This window comes from Coenobita brevimanus, chromosome 101, assembly GCF_032717465.1.
Source record: "Coenobita brevimanus isolate Jiangsu-jjx chromosome 101, ASM3271746v2, whole genome shotgun sequence".
Taxonomy (NCBI): domain Eukaryota; kingdom Metazoa; phylum Arthropoda; class Malacostraca; order Decapoda; family Coenobitidae; genus Coenobita; species Coenobita brevimanus.
Genome location: NC_137054.1, coordinates 45,323,098 through 45,342,982, shown reverse-complemented (window position 1 = coordinate 45,342,982; position 19,885 = coordinate 45,323,098). Strand labels below are relative to the sequence as shown.

Sequence of the window (19,885 nt, the reverse complement as noted above, 5' to 3'; positions counted from 1 at the left end):
ACACTACGACATTAGCTTGTGCCATTCCTGTTCCACATGATATTTGTGGAATGCCTAGCAGTTGGACTTTTTCTCCTGAAGATGATACATTCTTCCCCGAGATCAGTATTGATAGCCGTTCAACAGATTCATTTTCTATCAGAGATGGAAGAGGCTTACCATCTCAATGGACTACATTTCCAGTTTTAGCTACAGAGGCTTCGACGCCTTGCTTCGTAGAAGTGATATGGTTTTCACGATATCAGATGCGGGCTCTCCTGATTTAGGGCAGCTCCCATAAGTTCATTCGAAGATTTGCTGCAGCAGCTGCCACAGTGTGAACGTCTTGTCGGTCATTTGTATTGGTTTTGTCCAAGGCAGCTGCGAGATGGCCGGAAAGTATGTTTCCAGCTTCGTTCCCAGGTAACAGATGAGAAGTAGCAGTTAATGGGACAGGAACCGTAAATCTGGATCCATTTCGACTCGAGGCTTCTTTTGACATGAAATGTGTCCATCATCATCAGAGCTGCTAGCTGACTCCAACTGAACGGTTTCTAGCACTTCATGTATCCGCTACCTTGCATTTTCCTCTCGCATTTTCTTTTGCTTTTTTGATACATTTGCTTCATTTCCCTCCTGGCTAGGGTTTTGCCAGACCGTCCCATGTGAAACTTAGCTTTTCCTTTTTGATCCTGCAGGAAAACCAGGTCTTCTTTCAGTTGAATCAGTTTTTCGGCATCACGATGCTTGATGTTGAACAGATTCAAGATTTTTTGTGAACGTCTCTTTCTGCGTGGTAGCTGATTGTTCCTGATAGAGCCCTTCTTCAACTTCTTCCAGGTGATTTGATTTCCATTTAACGTTCTTTTGATATTCCACTCCTCTTGCATGGGGATTCGAGCCATTTTCTATATATCCGTTGTCTCCTTCACCATCATACTGATGCACTCCTTTTTTGAAGTTGTTGGTGTTCTTAGTTTCAAATGATGAAAAAAAAAAAAAAAAATGAAGAATCTGTCTTATTGTAGGTAGACATGACTTTTGGATGACTTCAATAATTATACTTCCTGTACGGTAGATAGCTGTCTTTTTACCATAGTCGCCATTATTTCCGTCTGTGAGAAAACAGAATTTAATGAAAAATACATTATGCCATGCTAAAATGAAACACACATACATACTGAATAAATATACTCATATTCAGTAGTATCTGACACTCTCTATCTTTTGCCAGACGCCTTAGTCCCGCACAAAGAAATTGCCTCCATGTCGCCCTGTCCAGAGCCATTTCACAGCCCTCTCATCAGCTCACACACCCCTCTCTCATATATCTCTCCACTCCATCCCTCCATCTCATCCTCAGCCACCCCATCCGTCTCCCCCCTCCACCCCACTCACATTCACTCTCCTTGTTAGTTTCTCACTCTCAATCCTCTCTACATGGCCAAACCACCTCAGTGTATTTTTCCTAACTCTTTCCATCACATCCACATCCACACCACACCTTCACTTCCTTAATTGTCAGTCTGTCTCTCCACGTAACTCCACATGCTCCTCTGAGATAACTGATTTCCAGTGCTCTCACTCTTAATTTGTGTCTTTCCAACTAGGTCCAAGTTTCACTTCCAAACGTTAGAGTTGGTATCAGAATAAAATCACACGGCGACTTTTGTACTTCCATGCTCACTTCCCTATAAGTTATCTCTGCTTTAAAAGAACCAGCCACCTTTCTTCCTTGCTGTACCCATTCAGGCAAGTCATCCTCCAAACTTCCATTCTTACCGAGCACACTACCCAAGTACGTAAACGCACTTACATTTTCCATTTCCTCATCATCCAACTTCACTGTACATTCAGTGACTTCATTATTCTCGAAGATCTTAACATTACTCTTCCCTGCATTCACGTTTAGATTCCGTTTCTAACACACTCTCCCAAACTCATTCACCAAGCCTTGCAGTTCCCCTTCGCCTTCAGTTAACAGTACAGTATCATCTGCAAACGACAATACAGGAAGCTTCCAAACTTTGCCCTGTCTCATTAGGGTCGCTCCAACATCCACTGCCCTACCTTGTATCTCTTTTATAACCCTATCCATATACAGATCGAACAACCATAGAGACATGACACCCCAGTTTCAATTCAACATCCTATCTGAATGTTGGATTCACTCAATTCACTATCAACGCGCATTGCAACCTTAGTACCCTCAAACATACTCTTCACAGCATTGAACACCTTCCCATTTACTCCATATATTCTTAGTATTTTCCACATTCGTTGTCAATCCGCTCTGTCATATGCTTTCCCCATATCCGTGAAGGCTGCAAACAACTTCTTTCCCTTCTTTGGAAACTTTTCCACTGAAGATCTAAGGATGAATATCCGATCTGCACAACCTGTTCCCTTCCTAAAACCTCCCTGTTCATCCCCAGCTAATTCCTCTGTTATATCTCTAACTCTGTCAACAAGTATCCTACCATATACTTTGCCTGTTACACTAAGAAGACAAATGCCCCTATGATGACCACATACTTCTTTTTCCCTTTATCCTTCGTACAGAAGAATAATTATACCTGATTTCCAATCCTTGGGGACTCTACCTTCCTTCGAAGCCAAACTGCACATCTTCCATATCCATTCTACTTCTATCTCTCCCTCATGTATCATAATTTCATCACACACCTCATCAATTCCTGAGGCTGTCCCCATTTTCACTTCATTGCTTCCACAGCTTCCATCTTACTGATTTCTTCCTTTCTTTGTACCTCCCTCATTCTCCCAGCCATTCCCCAACCACTTATACTCGCATTTCTTTATGTTTCACAGTTACTTATATTGTTCTCTCCATCTGTTCACGTTCTCTACCCTTTTCCACCAACAATCTACCATTTTTATCTTTCATTCCTCTACTAACTTCTCTATTGCCCTGTCTAACTCTGTTTGCCTCCTTCCAGAACATTTTCTTACATTTCCCCCACTTTACACTCAGATTCCTTCCAATTTCCTCACCCACTTTTTTCTTTCTCTCTTACTAATCATTTCACACCTCTCTTCCTCTCTTCCGTCTCTCAGCTTTCTCCCTGCTTCCTCATCCCATCAGCTCACAATATGCTTTCTTCCTTTACGCCACAGCTTGCCTCACCTCTTCATTCCACCATGCTGTTCCTTGCACCCCATTTCGTCTTTTCTTCATCCCACACATCATCTCACATGCTGCACAGATTTCCTCTGTAAATATCTTGCGCACACCTTCGACCTTCCCCATCTGCCGCAAATCATATTTACCCAATCACTCCTCTGCTTTTCTCTTATATTCTGCCTTTTTTCCCATCCTTTTGCAACGTTTCTGCCCTCCTTGTATGGATTACTTTCTCCTGTCCTTCCCTCCTCCTACTCCTCCATTGCACTTGAACCTTGACTTTCACCTCCACCTGGTGGCAGTCAGAAAGTCCACTCCTCCAACCTCTGTATGCCCTTACATACATTCCATACCTTCTCATTTTGTCATCCACGCACACATAATGAGGCACTAATTAATGACATTAATTTACGTGAATCCGTATACATGATAAACGAGGCTTAGAGTTACAACTGAGCATTGCTGAACACATCTTACGTGCTACTGCACTGGAGTCGGCAGACTGAGCCAAGCAGCTAGGAAGTTGCTATGTCATACATTTCCCAGGGTGCAAGATGGGTTAGCAGAGATTGCAAATATAAGTTTCCTCTGCGTATACTGAGGAAATTTTTACAGGGTCATATATTGTCTTACAATACCGAACTTTTACTGAAGGACATGAATTACGGCTAACGTGTGCATACCCTAAAAATCATTAGATTTAAGAAAAAATTCATCCGAAGCGTTTTTTCATCCAGTGGATATGTTTGATTGATGAACACTAAAGAAAAAACGAGGGAAAAAATCACCCATAAATATACAGTATAATAGATCATATATATATATATATATATATATATATATATATATATATATATATATATATATATATATATATATATATATATATATATATATATTTAACGTTCCTGACCAGGAATCTCCATCATAAAAAGACGCTCGTGTACTAGCTGGGATAGTTTAAAACTGCTCTGTAACTTGCCGAGTTGCGTGGAGTTAAGCAAAAATCCTGGTGTGTTGAGACTGAAATATATCCTCAACGGAATTACCTGGTTCCTCGTAGAATTCAGGTGGCTAAGCTTTCATCACGCCATGGTATAGTGGTTACAGTGCCTGAATGTTACCTAGAAGTCTCGGGTTCGATTCCCGGTCAGGAGCGATAAAAATATTTGTACAGACGCATGTAATGTGTGTTTCTCTAATATATATATATATATATATATGTGTGTGTGTGTATCATCTATCTATATATATAACCCTAGCATGGTCATTGAATATTACAATGATCATAATATCTCGATATATGTCAGTGAATACTTGTCCATCAACATCAAACTTGTTGTTCATGAGCTTGATGTTATTCAAACATATATTTAAGTTTGCTGTATTCTGATATTAAATGCTTTGACTTTAATTTTCCAAAAAAATAATCCTGGATTATATCAGTTTCGCTACTGTAAAATGTTATTTTAAACTAATTACACCAAAGAAATCTGCTGTGCATTAACAGATAGCTTAGCCTAGTCGACACAAACGTGCTCAACCGACGGAATGTAAGGCACATCCAGTGTCACCAAACCCACCACACAGTGTCCTGGGTATTGGTTGACCGCCTACAAGTGACCGTTTTGGATGCTTCCAGCCTTTGATTTCTTCTGTTCGAATAAAAAAGTATATACCTTGTTCACTGGACCGTTATATTCCCTTCCGTTTTGTTACAATGAGGAAATGTTAGTGTCAGTATTTATGTGTATGTGTGTTTATATGTATGTACATGTATGTAGCAGCGGTGGCTGAGTGGGTAGCATTGCTGACTGTGAAGCTGCCGGCCCGTCAGCACCAGGGTTCGAATCCTGGTACAGACAGCTGGCATCACTCAACTCAGATGTCCATCCACCCTTCGTGGGTTGGTAGGTAGAATGATTACCTATGATAACACCTAGGGGGTAACTATGGTGGTCTGGATGGGTGAGTGGCCTTGTATCCCAGGATATTGGGTGAATAACCCACCACAGGCTCAAAGGCCATGTTATGGAAATGAGCACCGTGGCTAAGCGTCTCATACCGTCTGCATCCCACATTTATCTTTATCTCTATGTACGGTATGTATGTATACATGCATGTATATATGTATGTATACGTATCCAATATACTGTATTTCTGGGCGTGTGTGTGTGTGTGTGTGTGTGTGTGTGTGTGTGTGTGTGCAATCAAAAATGAAATAAACGGATTTTGGTGAAACTTGGCAGGATAATAGAAATCGGGTCCTAGATGGGCCAGTTTCAACTTCACATCGGTTGATGTTTTCTGTAGAGGTGTTTTAGCTTCAAATACCTGACCCCATTGGTGCTGCAATACACCCACTTGGAAGACGAGGCGGGGATTTCTGCAGAGATTCATACGTGTTTGCAGAGAGAGGGGGGGGGGGTTGTACATGCACTGTCCAGTGTCTCATGCTTCACTGATGCCCAGAACAGACTATTTTATTCAGCAGAAAATGCTGGTAGCTGTGGTGGTGGTGGTGGTGGTTGTAATGATGGGAGCTGTGGTTGTGGTGGTGGTTATGGTGGCAGCTGTGGTGGTAGCGGTGGCAGCTGTGGTGGTGGTGGTAGTGGTGGCAGCTGTGATGGTGATGGTAGTGGTGGCAGCTGTGGTGGTGGTGGTAGTGGTGGCAGCTGTGATGGTGATGGTAGTGGTGGCAGCTGTGGTGGTGGTGGTAGTGGTGGCAGCTGTGATGGTGATGGTAGTGGTGGCAGCTGTGGTGGTGGTGGTAGTGGTGGCAGCTGTGATGGTGGTGGTAGTGGTGGCAGCTGTGATGGTGACGGTAGTGGTGGCAGCTGTGGTGGTGATGGTGGTGGTGACTGTTATGGTGGTGGTGGTGGTATCTATGATAATGATGATGGTGGTGATGGTAGCTCTGATGGTGACGATGGTAGTGGTGGCAGTGATAATGGTGTTGGTGGTGATGGTAACTGTGGTTGTGGAGGTGATGGTGGTGGTAGGTGTGAGGATGATCGTGGTGATGGCGGCTGTGGTGGTGGTGGCGGCGACAGTTGTCATGATGACGATGGTGATGGTAGCTGTGGCGTTGGTGGTGTTGATCGTTGCTGTGATGGTGGTGGTTGTGGTGATGATGATGGTAATAGCTGTGGTTGTGGTGCTTGCAGCAGCTGTTCAGAAACTGCTCACATTTGGCCAAGTGCACTGAGGTCAGTCAGGACCGCAGGGATCTTGTATTTCACAAATATAATTATAAGTAAATAGATATAGACTATATATATATATATATATATATATATATATATATATATATATATATATATATATATATATATCTGCCAGACGCCTCAATTCCGTACGGGATGGCCACAAACAAATCGCCTCCACGTCGCCCTGTCCTCCGCCATTTCACTGCCCTGCTTCCAGCTCACACCCCCCGCTCTCATATACCGCTCCACTCCATCCCTCCATCGCATCCTCGGCCTCCCCTCCCTCTCCTTCCCTCCGTCTCACTCACATACACTCTCCTCGTCAGTCTCTCACCCTCCATCCTCTCCACATGGCCAAACCACCTCGGTGTGTTCCTCATAACGCTTCCTATCACATCCACATCAACACCACAGCGCTCCTTTATATCCTCATTTTTAAGCCTGTCTCTCCATCTGACTCCACAGGCTCCTCTTAAATAACTCATTTCCCACTGCTCTCACTCTTGACTTGTTTCTTTACATCACCGTCCAAGCTTCACTTCCATACGTGTGAGTTGGTATCACAATACTGTCTTGTAGTAACTTTTTCACTTCCATGCTCACTTCCCTGTTTCTTATCACTGCTTTCGAGGAACCAGCAACCTTTCTTCCTTGTTGTACCCTTTCAAGCACTTCACCCTCCAAACTTCCATCCTTATTCATCACTCTACCCAAGTACTTAAACGTACTCACATTTTCCATTTCCTCACCATCCAACCTCACTGTACATTCACTGACTTCACCTCTCTCGAAGGCCATCACTTTACTTTTCCTTACATTCATCTTTAGATTCCGTTTCTTACACACTCTCCCAAACTCATCCACCAAGACTTGCAGCTCCCCTTCGTCTTCACTCAACAACACAGTATCATCTGCAAACAACAGTACATGGAGTTTCCAAACACTACCCTCTCTCACCAGGGCCACTCCACCATCCACTGCCCTACCTTGTACCTCTTTTATTACCCCATCCATGTACAGATTGAACAACAATGGAGACATGACACATCCCTGTTTCAACCCAACCTTCAAAGAGAAAAATTCACTCAGTTCATCAGCCACACGCACTGCAGCCTTAACACCATCATATATATATATATATATATATATATATATATATATATATATATATATATATATATATATTCTCTCTCTTTTAACAGAAATGTCTAAATCCAACGCGACTCGCTTGAGATGGTGGCAGCCATCACAGGATGGGCACTTCGCTTCCCAATGGGCCATTGATCAGGTATGTATATTTGCACCAATCAGTAAGGCATCTGGAAAGATTAGTTCATGTCTTAGGACCTAGATCGCTTGCCTTATCTGTATTGTTTATAACTGTGAGTTCCTTTTCATATGTTCGCAATGAAAATCTATCATTTTGGATAGATATTATTGTTGTGGACTGAACAAACATCGGTATGATAACCATAGCTCTAGTGACGGTGATGCATGAATGCTGTTGCAGATTCACATAGGGAGCACGGCTGATGGTCTGCCAGCCTTCTCCGATACAGACACTGGTCATGGATGGCTCCTCCGACCTGGCTCAGTCCTCGAGCCTGTCTGTGGAAATTCTCACCCATCTCTTCATTTCACCAGTGAGTCTGTATAACGCATGTCAAAATGCAAGTTAATTCTTTACCCTTAAACCCGGGTTGACAGCATTTGAGATTTCAGCTTCCCACCATGAATCTTAATCAAGCATGGAATGGCTCTTTAGGTTTTCTTACAAGCAAATCGTGTCTCTTTTGCATGGTATGAATGGGAAATTAAGGAATGCTAGGATATATGGAGCGGTTCGAAAGTGGAGTGTGCCTACTGAGATGGAAAGAAATAGTAGTGTTTTAGTGGACGCCATTGTAAGTAAGGATTAGCAAAGAGTCAATATCCTTCCCAGGCACAAGATGATCTACAGGTATACACAGCAAGTGACGAGGAGGATGGGAGGTGGGTTAGATGAATGGAAGGCAATGACTGAAAGTGCGTGTGTGGATAATCTTACGAGAAGCTTTGAGCTTAACATGAGAGTGTATAGAAGTTGAGGGAGTGAACATTCTGATCACAACATAGCAGTATCTAAGACAGAGGTGCAAAAGCGATGGGGGAAAAGAGATAGGCGAAGTCAGAAGAAAACAATTCCTGCTAGGAGATTAGAAAGGCTGCAGGAGAAAGGAAAAAAATAAAGACAGAGTCCGAAAGAGAACTGGAGGAGCAATTTGGTAGATATAATTTGGAGGAGATGAAGGAGCCGGGTGATACACGAGCACACAGCGGTATATAAGTAGTACAGGTAACTGGAAGCCTATTGATCCATAAGGAGACCATAGGATAAAAGAGAAAGTCATCTAAGTTCAACTCAACCTGTGTGAGGAAAGGATAGAAAAGAGGAAGGCTCTCTTCCACCCACAACACCATCTTAAAATAAGAGACGGGAAAAAATACCTGGCTATTTTGAAAGAAAAGGTTTGGAAATTGCTATAGAAAAGGCAAAAAGGAAAAACTATGCAAATCTGTAATCACCAATATACAGACATGAAAAAATGGCACATAGGAATACTCTCACACAATATTCAAATAAATAATAAAATCGTGTCACTGTTGCCAGCATGGATATCAGCCTGGAAATGAGCAACACTTAGTTGTGGTCCATAGTTTTGTATAATTCCTGTAGCTCGATTAGAATAATATCTATGGCTCTTGCACAGACTGCTGTTGCTGGTAGCTTATTCCGTTGTTTCACAACTTGAATATGAATGTACTGCCACCAGCTCTCTTCCTTACTTTTTATTAATGCTCTGAGCTACACATCTAATCATATATATTCATATGTTAATGGCCCCACCCTTTACCTACCCGTCCGCATTTCACAACGTCCATCACAACAGTCCTTAAACAATCACGGAATGAGGTACACATAACTTCTGACTTGGCTTATATTTCTGACTGAGATAAAAGAAAGAAGGAAGGAAGGAACAATAAGCAACTAGCACCAGGCCACAGATGGCTATATGACACTTAAGGTTGGAGATAGCAGGTGGAATAATTAAATTAAATGCAAATGTGAAGACAGATTCGGCTCTGAAGTCGTAGGCGTTGATAGATTCGACGTTGACAAATTTGGCGTTGGCAGAATCAAACTGTGTGGGAGACCCTATCCAAAGGACAGTGAGATTCCCAGCCCCTACCACCTCCTAGCTTTTAGTCATCACTTACGACACCCAAGGAATACGGGGGTAGTATTCTACATCCCCAGTACCCAGATCCCCTACCCTTGGGGGATGAGGTAAAAATAGACCTTGCTGTTTTTTATGCATTAAAAACTCAGTTCCTACATCTTTCGACTCGCCAAAATCTTCTGCAGGAGAATTCCTTAATACTGACCAGTATACACCCCAGTCCTTCATCTTCTTTCAGTATTTTTGGGGTTTCATTCCCCTGGGACAAACCACAGAAAGACCACATTACTCCTCTCGCAAAAATTGTTTCCAAGAGATCAGGTGTACTAAGCAGACCCCATGCCTTTTTTACCTTCGTACAGCACATGACTTAAAATGGCTTGTATTCTCCTTGTGTGGAGTGTAGCTCTCCTGCTTGAAGGGACTTCTTACACACTGCTCTTCTAAACAGGGTTGAGTAAAAGATTTTTTTGTCCCATCAACTTGTCTCCTCCAAGAGCAAGGCCTCGTAACCACCTCGGCGCTGCAGGTCTAAAGGGTGTGAGAGCACCACGTATTCCTTTTGGATTCTCATACCCCGACTCATTGCGGTGGGGGTGACTGTGAATTTAAGTTAATACCGCCATGGTTGTTGACAAATATATGCAAAATGACAGTTTGCAATATACCATCAGGTCGATCTCACACTTTTTAGACCGGCAGCAATGAGGTGGCCTCGTTGTTTAATGGACCTGATGTACTGTATATTGCAAACTGTCGTTCTGCATTTATTTGTCAACCATAATGGATGCATTAACTTAAATTCACTGTCGCCTCCACTGCAATGGGTTGGGGTGTGGGAATGCGGAAGGAAACATCACTATCTGTGGTGCTCTGACACCTTTTAGGCCTGCAGTTGCAAGGTGGCTACGAGGCCTCGTTCTTAGAGGTGTTTAATCGACTTGACGATATATTGCAAAATGTCATTCTGTACTTCAATCAGTTCCAGTAGTTTTACCAGGGATGGCAGAATCATCGTCAGATCTAGGGGGTACACCATAGGCAACTAACTTCTTGTGGCTTTTCTTGAATTTCCTAATAAGGTCCCTATACTTCCTACGTATCTCATATGACCTGCCCGAAGCTGTATTATTAGTTCCTCCTACAGTAACAAATCCCAGAGCCCTCTGAGGTGTTGTTGACTAAGTCATGAACTCTCTAAGTCACCGCTGTATTCTATGCCCAGGAGAGCAAAATCACTTTCTCCATTAACTATTAGCACAAAGTTCCTTTTTTTTTTACCTGAGAGCCATTCACAAACGTAATCTGTGCATCATATGAGATCTTGTGCAGGGTGAAGAAAATATGTTAGGAGAGGAAAGAAACAGCGTCGTAGAATAATGAGGAGAAACAAGCTATGGAAGAGAAGGCTAAAGCATATAGTGACTGGATGGGGAGGAGTGGAATGGAGGATATGGAGGACTGGAAAGAAAGTTGTCTGTTAGGAAGAGGACAAGTGTAAAGAGACAAGTAATGAAAACTAATAAAAAAGGCGATTATGAGTTTGGAAGAAGTGTAAAATGGAGTTAATTTAAGATTTTTTTTTCTTTTTTACGCATCCATTAGGGGCGGCCAAACAGAGAGCATGTTCCTGATTGTGTCAGTCGTCACCCCCTCCCTCATTTACTCATTCACTGATTTACTGTACTTTCTTGAAGACTGGAGTCTAGGCCTTTAAGGAAGGCGTATTAGGAAAAAGAAATTTTGCACAGTAGTAGACCTTCTTCTGGGCCAAATTTTAGGCAGAATGGGACCATCAAGGTAGGGCGGCCCCCTGGTGTCCCACTCCAAGCCGATGCAGGGCTTGTTATCTTTTTTAAGTAAGGGCAATAGTAGAGCATCACTCGCGCCAGGTCATGACCATGATGGGATCCATGACCCCCCCCCCCACCGACAGCTTGGCCTCCGGTGGTCTTCGTAACAATTGTTATGCACAGCTAAAGTTTTCAACTGAAGAATATGAAATGTTACATATTGATCGACGTTCACCCCTGCAACGTTTTGAGATTGGTGTTACCACCGAGGGTCGCCCCTCAAGCTGGAAGGTGTCCCCCAGGGTACCTGACAGACATTATGCACAGCCATAGTTTTTATCTGAGGAACACAAAATGCTGCAGATTGGTAGGCGTTTACCCAGCAACATTTTCTATAGGGAGGGACGCCTGATGACCACAACCATTGGTGACGGGGGCGACCCCCAGGGGCGACAGTGCAAAATTTATTTTTACCTAACAATATGAAGCTTTGCAGAATGGTAGCTCTGTACTGGGACTGTGTTTTAGGCAGGGTGAATACATCATAGGTCACCCCCACCTCCTCTGAGGGGAGGGAAGCCCCGTGGGTTTCCTGGCCAAAAACATTTTACACGGTCTCGGTCTTTAATGTTGGAACACTAAGTTCTGTATTCTGCTTGACGTTCCCCAACACTCGTGTTTTAGGCAGGGTGAGACCTCCAATGGACACCCTTGACCGGTGGGGGACGTTGTCCATGACGGATAACGCTGCAGTGTTTACATAGACATGTACAATTTTGCCAGAGATTACAGAGGGTGAGACCCTCAGGGTTCGCCTCTCCACCTCCCCTATGAATAATTGTTTCTTTCCCCCAGCAGTATTCAAGGGGAGTATGTGACTATCAAAGGATTCCTTTGCCTTGTTGGAAAGGAGGCCGAGAAAGTAAGACAGAGGAGGTAGAAGAAGGATGAAAGATAACAGTGAGAGAATACTGAGAGAGAGAGAGAGAGAGAGAGAGAGAGAGAGAGAGAGAGAGAGAGAGAGAGAGAAAGCAAAGCAGGTTGTTGAATACAGAGAATTAGTGTAGATATAAGTGGTTGAAAAATGGCAGGGAGAAAGAGGAGAGAACAAAGGAGATGAATGAGAGGGAAGTGTGTGAGGCATTGAGGGAAGTCAAATGGTGAAAGCCACAGGAATTTATGAAGTGTGTGGCGAAATAATGAAATACAGTGGACTGTTAGTAACTGGCTGGATGTGACAAGCATGCAGATTGGCCTGGGAAGAAGGTAGAGTTCCAGAGGACTGAAAGTCAAGTATAATAGTTTCCCTATACAAAGGAAAAGGGAAAAAAGAAGTGTGTGGCAGTCATAGGAGCATTTGTTCTCTTAGTGCAATAAGAAAGATATATGGTAGGATTCTTGTTGACAGACTTAGGCAGATAATCGAAGACTTAGTTGGCGAGGAATAACTGGCATTACGAAGAGGAGGTGATGTGTTGATGAGGTACTTGTTCTAAGATATTTAGTGGAAAAGTAGTCAGGGAAGGGAATGAACCTGATTGCTGCATTTATGGATCTGTAGAAGGCGACCATCATCCACTCACTTGATGTAGTGCTGCCTACTTCTTCCTTAGCCTTTATCATTCTTTTTCTGTGCCTGCCCTCCTCTCTTCCTATTTGTCCTATCTTTCCTGTCACTTCTTATTCATTTTCTTTCCGTTACAGGTGGCTTTATATTGAGTGACAAGCCAAATGGTTTCCTGTAAGCCAAGAAACCATTTACAACGCTGGGTGGTAACCATATAACCAAACCACACGTGTTCCCTACGTGTCAAGTGGGTTGGTGGAGGGTTAGTGCCCCTCCCTGTAAAACAAATAACTCAGAGTCAAATGGCCACCCCGTAAGGGATTATGGCGTCTGGCAATAGATAGATAGATAGATAGATAGAAAGTGACGAGAAATTGTTGAAAACTGTCAAAAGTAAGTATGAGAGTGCAAGGACCATAGTACGTGTGGAAAGTGAACTAGCTCTTTAATCTGACTGTTGAACTGAACTGGGATGTGTCGTGTCTCTAGTTAGGTATTATAAATACGATGGTGTTATAATAGAAACTCCATGTAAGGCAGTGAATGTTGGAATGTCCTTAGTGAAAGAAGGTAGAAAATTGTCTGTACTGTTATTTGCTGACGATACTCTGTTGTTAAGTGAAGATGAATGGGAGTCACTGGGCTTAGTGAACGACTTAGTTAAGAGGGAAGTTACAGTCTTTGAGAGAAATGAAGTCATGGAATGAACATGAGTGTGTTAATAAGGGCACTTAAAATAATTAGGTTGTGTGATAAGTAATGATGTAAGCTTAGAAAATGAAGTGCAGGAAACGGTACAGTAGGGAAGAAAGGTTGCTGGAACACTGAAAGCAGCAATAAGGAATAGCGATGTGAGCATGGAGGTAAAGTCGTTGCATAACAGGAACGTGATCTCTAAGTAGGAAAGTGAATCCTGGACCATGTTGGAAGGACACACGTCATACGTGACAGCAGCGGAAATGAGGTAACGGAGAACGCGTCCAAACGTGTCCTCCACAATGTGTTAACAGCAGATCGCAGCAAGTCTCGATGTATGTATGCAGCAATGTTTATACAGATATATGCAAACATGTTTCAGTGCTTCTTCCGACTTTGGGCCGTACTATAAAACCCCAGAATTTAGGCGGTCCAACGGCGACGTTCAGTCGTCAGACGTTCCTGAGCGTCAGTCATCCTTACTATAAAAAATTTGGACCGTCAGTCTTGGCGAAGCCCAGCTCTGGCATTTGAATGTCACAACAGTCGCTGGAGTGGGCGGGAATGCGCTGCATGAGTTCTAAAAGCGCGCAGATTTTGAATGTTTCTTCTGTTTAATAAACCAGACACTTCGCTAACCCATTCTAAACTTTTATTTTATTTTAGGAAATAAGTATATTTGCGCTAGAATTGGTATCAAGTGATTGTAGAACGCATGAGGATTCATTTACAAGCAAGATACAGTGTAATGTATGGCTTAGACTAAAATATGATTTATCCTCCTTTTGCAGTTATTTGCATGAAAATAATAACTGAGATTATCCAGACTTGATTTCATACGAGCAAAGTGAATGAATGTATTATTGCATTCTTCATAGATTTCCATGTTGTTCCTGGCCAGCTCACCAGTCATGAATTATACAGCAGTTTATCCAAATTATGTGCACTTTTACTAATGCAGCAGTACATCATGTGTTCCTAAATTTATATTGCAAATTGTAAACACGGAGTTACTGGAGAATTATTTTAAGCATGGAGACTAATTTACTTCTTTACAAAGCTGGTTGAATGGTGACATTCATTGCGGCACCAACATAAGAGGCAGGGACACTCCGTTCTTTTTCAGCTGCTTCTTTCCACACCTGTCATCCAGCCATAACCAGCAGACCATATTGGAAAATATAGGTTATGTGTGTACTGTAACAGTTGTTCTTTCAATTTCTATGTATATAGCTGTAGTTTTTTCCCTACATTATTGTCACCTTCCCTGTTTGAGGTATAGTGAATTTCCAGTTTAGCTCAGTAATTATACTACTCTGAGATTCACATTCTTTACCATTACCTTTCCCTTCAACCAGTATGCAATGATTTCCTAAGTTACATGGTATATACAGTAGCTAATTATTTCTGTCCCAGTCTGCTAGACAAGCTTTCCTTTTTGTTTTCCCAGAAATCATTCCACTTCCATAGTACTTTCATCCAGTTCTGTTTTATATATTTTTAGACTATTTACTGTTCTGTTTTCCTGGCTTTCTCCTACTCTGGTCATGTGCTTGATGTTTGTCTCCTTCACTAAATATTTATCTCATTACTTCCTGTTTGTTAGTCATTACTTAACTGCACCTTTCTTACTTTTGTATAACCCTTCCACCCGAACCAATATTCCATGACTTTACTACACCTATCTACTCCTCCATTACAATAACTGTTATTTCTATCCAATTACTGTAACTAGTTTTTATATAATATATGCATGGAACAGGCCATTTCCTCAGGCCTGCAGCTATTTGTAAGAACAGCTCTTGGGATAGAAAGATGTTTTCCTTCATGAATAAATCTGCATATACTAACAAGTTTTGCTTCAAAGCCAACACACCTATGCTCAAATCTGAGTGCTTGATTGAAACAGGGGTAAATTTTTAGAAGTAGCCAAAGTTTTTTACTATTATTCTTTTGGTTTCCAATGCAAAATAGTGTGTTCTAATTAATTTTGACGGTATAACTTTAGAAGTAACCAACGTTACCGATTTTCATTATATTACGTCCCTGAACTGTTCTAACTAAGACTTACCTTTTAGGCCTAGTTTGAGTTGGGGGAGCGAATTTTGTAGGGTTAGTCATGTAGTGGCTTAGGTTAGGCTGTTGCTCAGTAACGGATGAATGTCGCGCCATATTGGCTGGTGCAGGCGTGTGAACTCGGTCTATGTCAGGCCTTAGGTTAGGCCTAGGTTAGGTTAGGTTAGGTTAGTTTAATGCAAAATAGTGTTTTAAATTAATTTTGATCTTGATTTTGGGGGATAAACCCACTTTTGGAAATCTCACTCAAAATTCCAAAAGGGGGATTATCCCCCCAAAATGAAGGTCAAAATGGTAATATTTCAGCCAGCATCCTAACCAACCAATTCACTCATACCGGTATCTGGTAACCTTACCCAACTATCTTAACTACTGTACATCAGCTTTATCAATTTATTTTGGTGCAAAAACGAGTCACATTTTTCAAGAAAGGACTTAAGTGATTGCACATACTTGTCGGTACTGATGAAAAATTTGTCTGTTTTATTATCAATTTCAGAAACTTAACTGTGAGAGAACACTGAAACAGGTGAAAAATACAAACCAAACTAACCATTTATCAACGCTGACCAAACTCTGATATGTGTAATTTGTCATGTTATATAATATTGTATATGCACTTCTTACACGTCATTTATTCATGAGTTTTCAGAGGCAAGAAGTCACTTGCCCGAGTGCCAGGGGTTAACTCATCCTCTTGATGCCCACAGTGGGGGCGGAGGGACGTTGGTTACAAGATTGTGACAACGTGAGTTAACTCTTACCTGGTCGTGGTGTAGTGGTATGCTGCCTGGCTCTCATCTGAGAGTCCCTGGTTCGATTCCCGGCATATTGGTAATTTACCAGATGATTTTCCTGTGTACAGTACAGGTTTCTCCCTTCATTCTGACTTGCCGTAAGTGTTTGGGATAGATTAAAAGCATCTACGTGCCCGAGCGCCAGGGTGTTAACTCATCCTCTTGATGCCCACAGTGGGGGCGGAGGGACGTTGGTTACAAGATTGTGACAACGTGAGTTAACTTTTACCTGGTCGTGGTGTAGTGGTATGCTGCCTGGCTCTCATCTGAGAGTCCCTGGTTCGATTCCCAGCATATTGGTAATTTACCAGATGATTTTTCCTGTGTACAGTACAGGTTTCTCCCTTCATTCTGAGTTGCCGTAAGTGTTTGGGATAGATTAAAAGCATCTACTTGCCCGAGTGCCAGGGGGTTAACTCATCCTCTTGATGCCCACAGTGGGGGGCGGAGGGACGTTGGTTACAAGATTGTGACAACGTGAGTTAACTTTTACCTGGTCGTGGTGTAGTGGTATGCTGCCTGGCTCTCATCTGAGAGTCCCTGGTTCGATTCCCAGCATATTGGTAATTTACCAGATGATTTTTCCTGTGTACAGTACAGGTTTCTCCCTTCATTCTGAGTTGCCGTAAGTGTTTGGGATAGATTAAAAGCATCTACTTGCCCGAGTGCCAGGGGGTTAACTCATCCTCTTGATGCCCACAGTGGGGGCGGAGGGACGTTGGTTACAAGATTGTGACAACGTGAGTTAACTATAACCAGGTCGTGGTGTAGTGGTATGCTGCCTGGCTCTCATCTGAGAGTCCCTGGTTCGATTCCCAGCATATTGGTAATTTACCAGATGATTTTTCCTGTGTACAGTACAGGTTTCTCCCTTCCCTCCCTTCAAGTCACAATGTTGTTAGACTAGAGGCTGAAGCTTACTGGCATGTCCTCAAATGTGCTAACTAACGCACTGAGCTGGCTAACACACAAACTTTCAAACAGCTTCCGTTTCAAAAATCTATTCAGAAAGTACACAGGTAGTCTGAAATAAACTAGAAAACATAATTTAATATCCTAACTCAATATTCCGCACCACATCGCCACCATATTAGTTTTTGTTTACTCGCATTCGTTACGGAAGCGTTAGTCTTGTAAAATCTTATGAACAGCCTTGTATTTCTCATATTTTAGCCTGCTAGGGAAAATTTGATTCATGAATTATTCAGTTTTTATAAATGGAAAAACCGGTTATCATATTTATGAATATTTAAATTTGTTATACGAAAGAGGGGTCTCTTGTGGCGTTTATCCCTCCTATGACATTCCAATACTATTTAACGCCATAACCAGATGACGAACGCCTGGCGTGAACAGCACATTTATTTATGGTACGAAAAACAGGAACGTTAGACGCTCACTTTCTCGTCAATACTGACGTTAGTTTTTATAGTACGGCTCTTACAGGCAGCAGAGGTGCTGCGATGAATGTGTCCCTGGTGTGTGTCCCTATGACACAGCTGAGACTTCATCGTGAATTTCGTGATGTTGGCAACATGCCCTGGACGCTGGTCTTCCGAGCATGTGGCAGCTTGTTTGTTTCTGTGTTGTTTACACGTTGCCAGGATTTGTTTGAGCACATTTGTGGACGCGTCTTGAGAGGAGCAATGTGGATAGAACGTGAGAGGTGAGACAGACAGGCATATGAGAAGAGTAGGGGAAAGGAGTGTTGTGGGTGTTGACAAGGAGACATTAGGAGAAATGCTTTGAGTTGGTTTGGTTGCTATGTACAGAGAACGGGGAATGAGAGACTGACTGACTGAGAGTGTGTATGTGAGGGAGGTGAAGGGGGAAGGGGAAGAGGAGACCGATGATGAGATGGACAAGGAATGGGAGTGAGAGGGGCATAATTATGGAAGATGGGGGTACGAGAATTGGAGTAGAGGGCAGCGAGATAGAGGGGAACGTGATACTGAAGGTACGGTGATAGGCAGATGGATAGATGACCCTACATTTATAGTGTAGGGATCAGTCAGTTACTCAAAGATAATATTCATTATAAGACTGTATCAGAAATGAAATGAAAAGGATGTAAAAGAAATGACACGAAAAAAGAAGAATAACTTGGAATAAAACAATTTGCATAGAGAAGGATAAAAAGGAAAAGACATCTACACATGTAAAAGAGCCACGTTGTTTGTTTATCCTTCTAATCACGGCCAAACCAAGGGCCAGAAGACCCCCAGACCCATATATATATATTCTGAATCAGGGTGACCCAAAGATGGTATTAGGGGGTCAAAATTCAGATTTTAAGGTCATTTAGAGGTCACCGGTAGACTGTTCGCCTTTTTTGGACCGGGCAACACCGGGTACCCTTACAACCCAATTTATAGCATGGAGACACATGACCTCCAGTTCGGACATACGCTATGTAGAGGTTTGACCTCCGAGGTCATTTGAGGTCACTGGTCGGAGGTCATTTGAGATCACCAGGTAATACGCGCTCGATTGACTGGACCTAGCAACCCAATTTTTGGCATGGAGAATCACATGACCTCCAGTTTGGACATAGGCAATGTGAAGTTGACCTCCGATGTCATTTTAGGTTCTACCGGTCGGAGGTCACTTGAAGTCACCGGTAATAGTAAACAAGTGTTACACAAATACAATGCGTTAGTCTGCAAAGGAGCTGAATTACAGAGTTCCTGGAACTCTTATAATTCCTTTTTCAGATGCATGAGAGGTACAGTGCATGGTCTTTCTGGAATAGAAAGAAAAAACTGAACTATAATAGGACAAATAGGATCAGAGTGTTCGCCTTTTTGGTCCCGGAGCAACTCAGGAGTAGCCTTGTTTAGTCTCTAATATTTGGTACGGCAAATTTAAATTGCCATTCTTCAAAGTTACAAAGCGGCACATACAGGGGACGACAGCAGTATACTTACTACCATCGCTTATTTCAGAGATACAGACAAGGAACATGGAGTAGGATTTTACATTATCACTAGGTATCAGTTGGTGATTTTATGCTTTCTGGCCTTGACCTTTATTGATAACGCAGGTTACCCTTGTGGAGTCACTGGACCCACTCCAGAGTCCTCTCAAAGGAGTTTTACGAGGTGCAGCCACTGGGACTTAGGATCTTCTGGGCCAAGACCAAAGGTCCAGGCATTTACGGCCTCTTGGGTGAAGCAGTGCAGTTTTATTGAGCATATGGTATGGATATAATTATGGGTCACTTGAGAGATTCACTCATCTTGGTAGAGTGGATCCATGACAGTGTTGGGGATTTCCTGTTGCATAAACCTGGCACTGGGGCTTCAGTGCTTGTGGATAGTGAATTAAATTAGTTCTTTTATCTAAATGTTGGACTGAAGCAGGGGTGTCATGTCTCCGAGGTTGTTCAGTTTGTATATGAATGCA

At 42.5% G+C, this 19,885-nt stretch overlaps 1 protein-coding gene across 1 annotated transcript in view; it reads left to right on the top strand.

Moving 5' to 3' along the window:
- The window catches only part of LOC145415017 (reelin-like), a 492,696-nt gene that overhangs the window by 282,000 nt on the left and 190,811 nt on the right, over window positions 1-19,885 (top strand). The window contains exons 30-31 of the mRNA XM_080284434.1: window positions 7,533-7,618; window positions 7,841-7,973. Of these exons, the coding sequence (XP_080140560.1) occupies window positions 7,533-7,618; window positions 7,841-7,973 (219 nt within the window). The remainder of the gene's footprint in view (window positions 1-7,532; window positions 7,619-7,840; window positions 7,974-19,885) is intronic.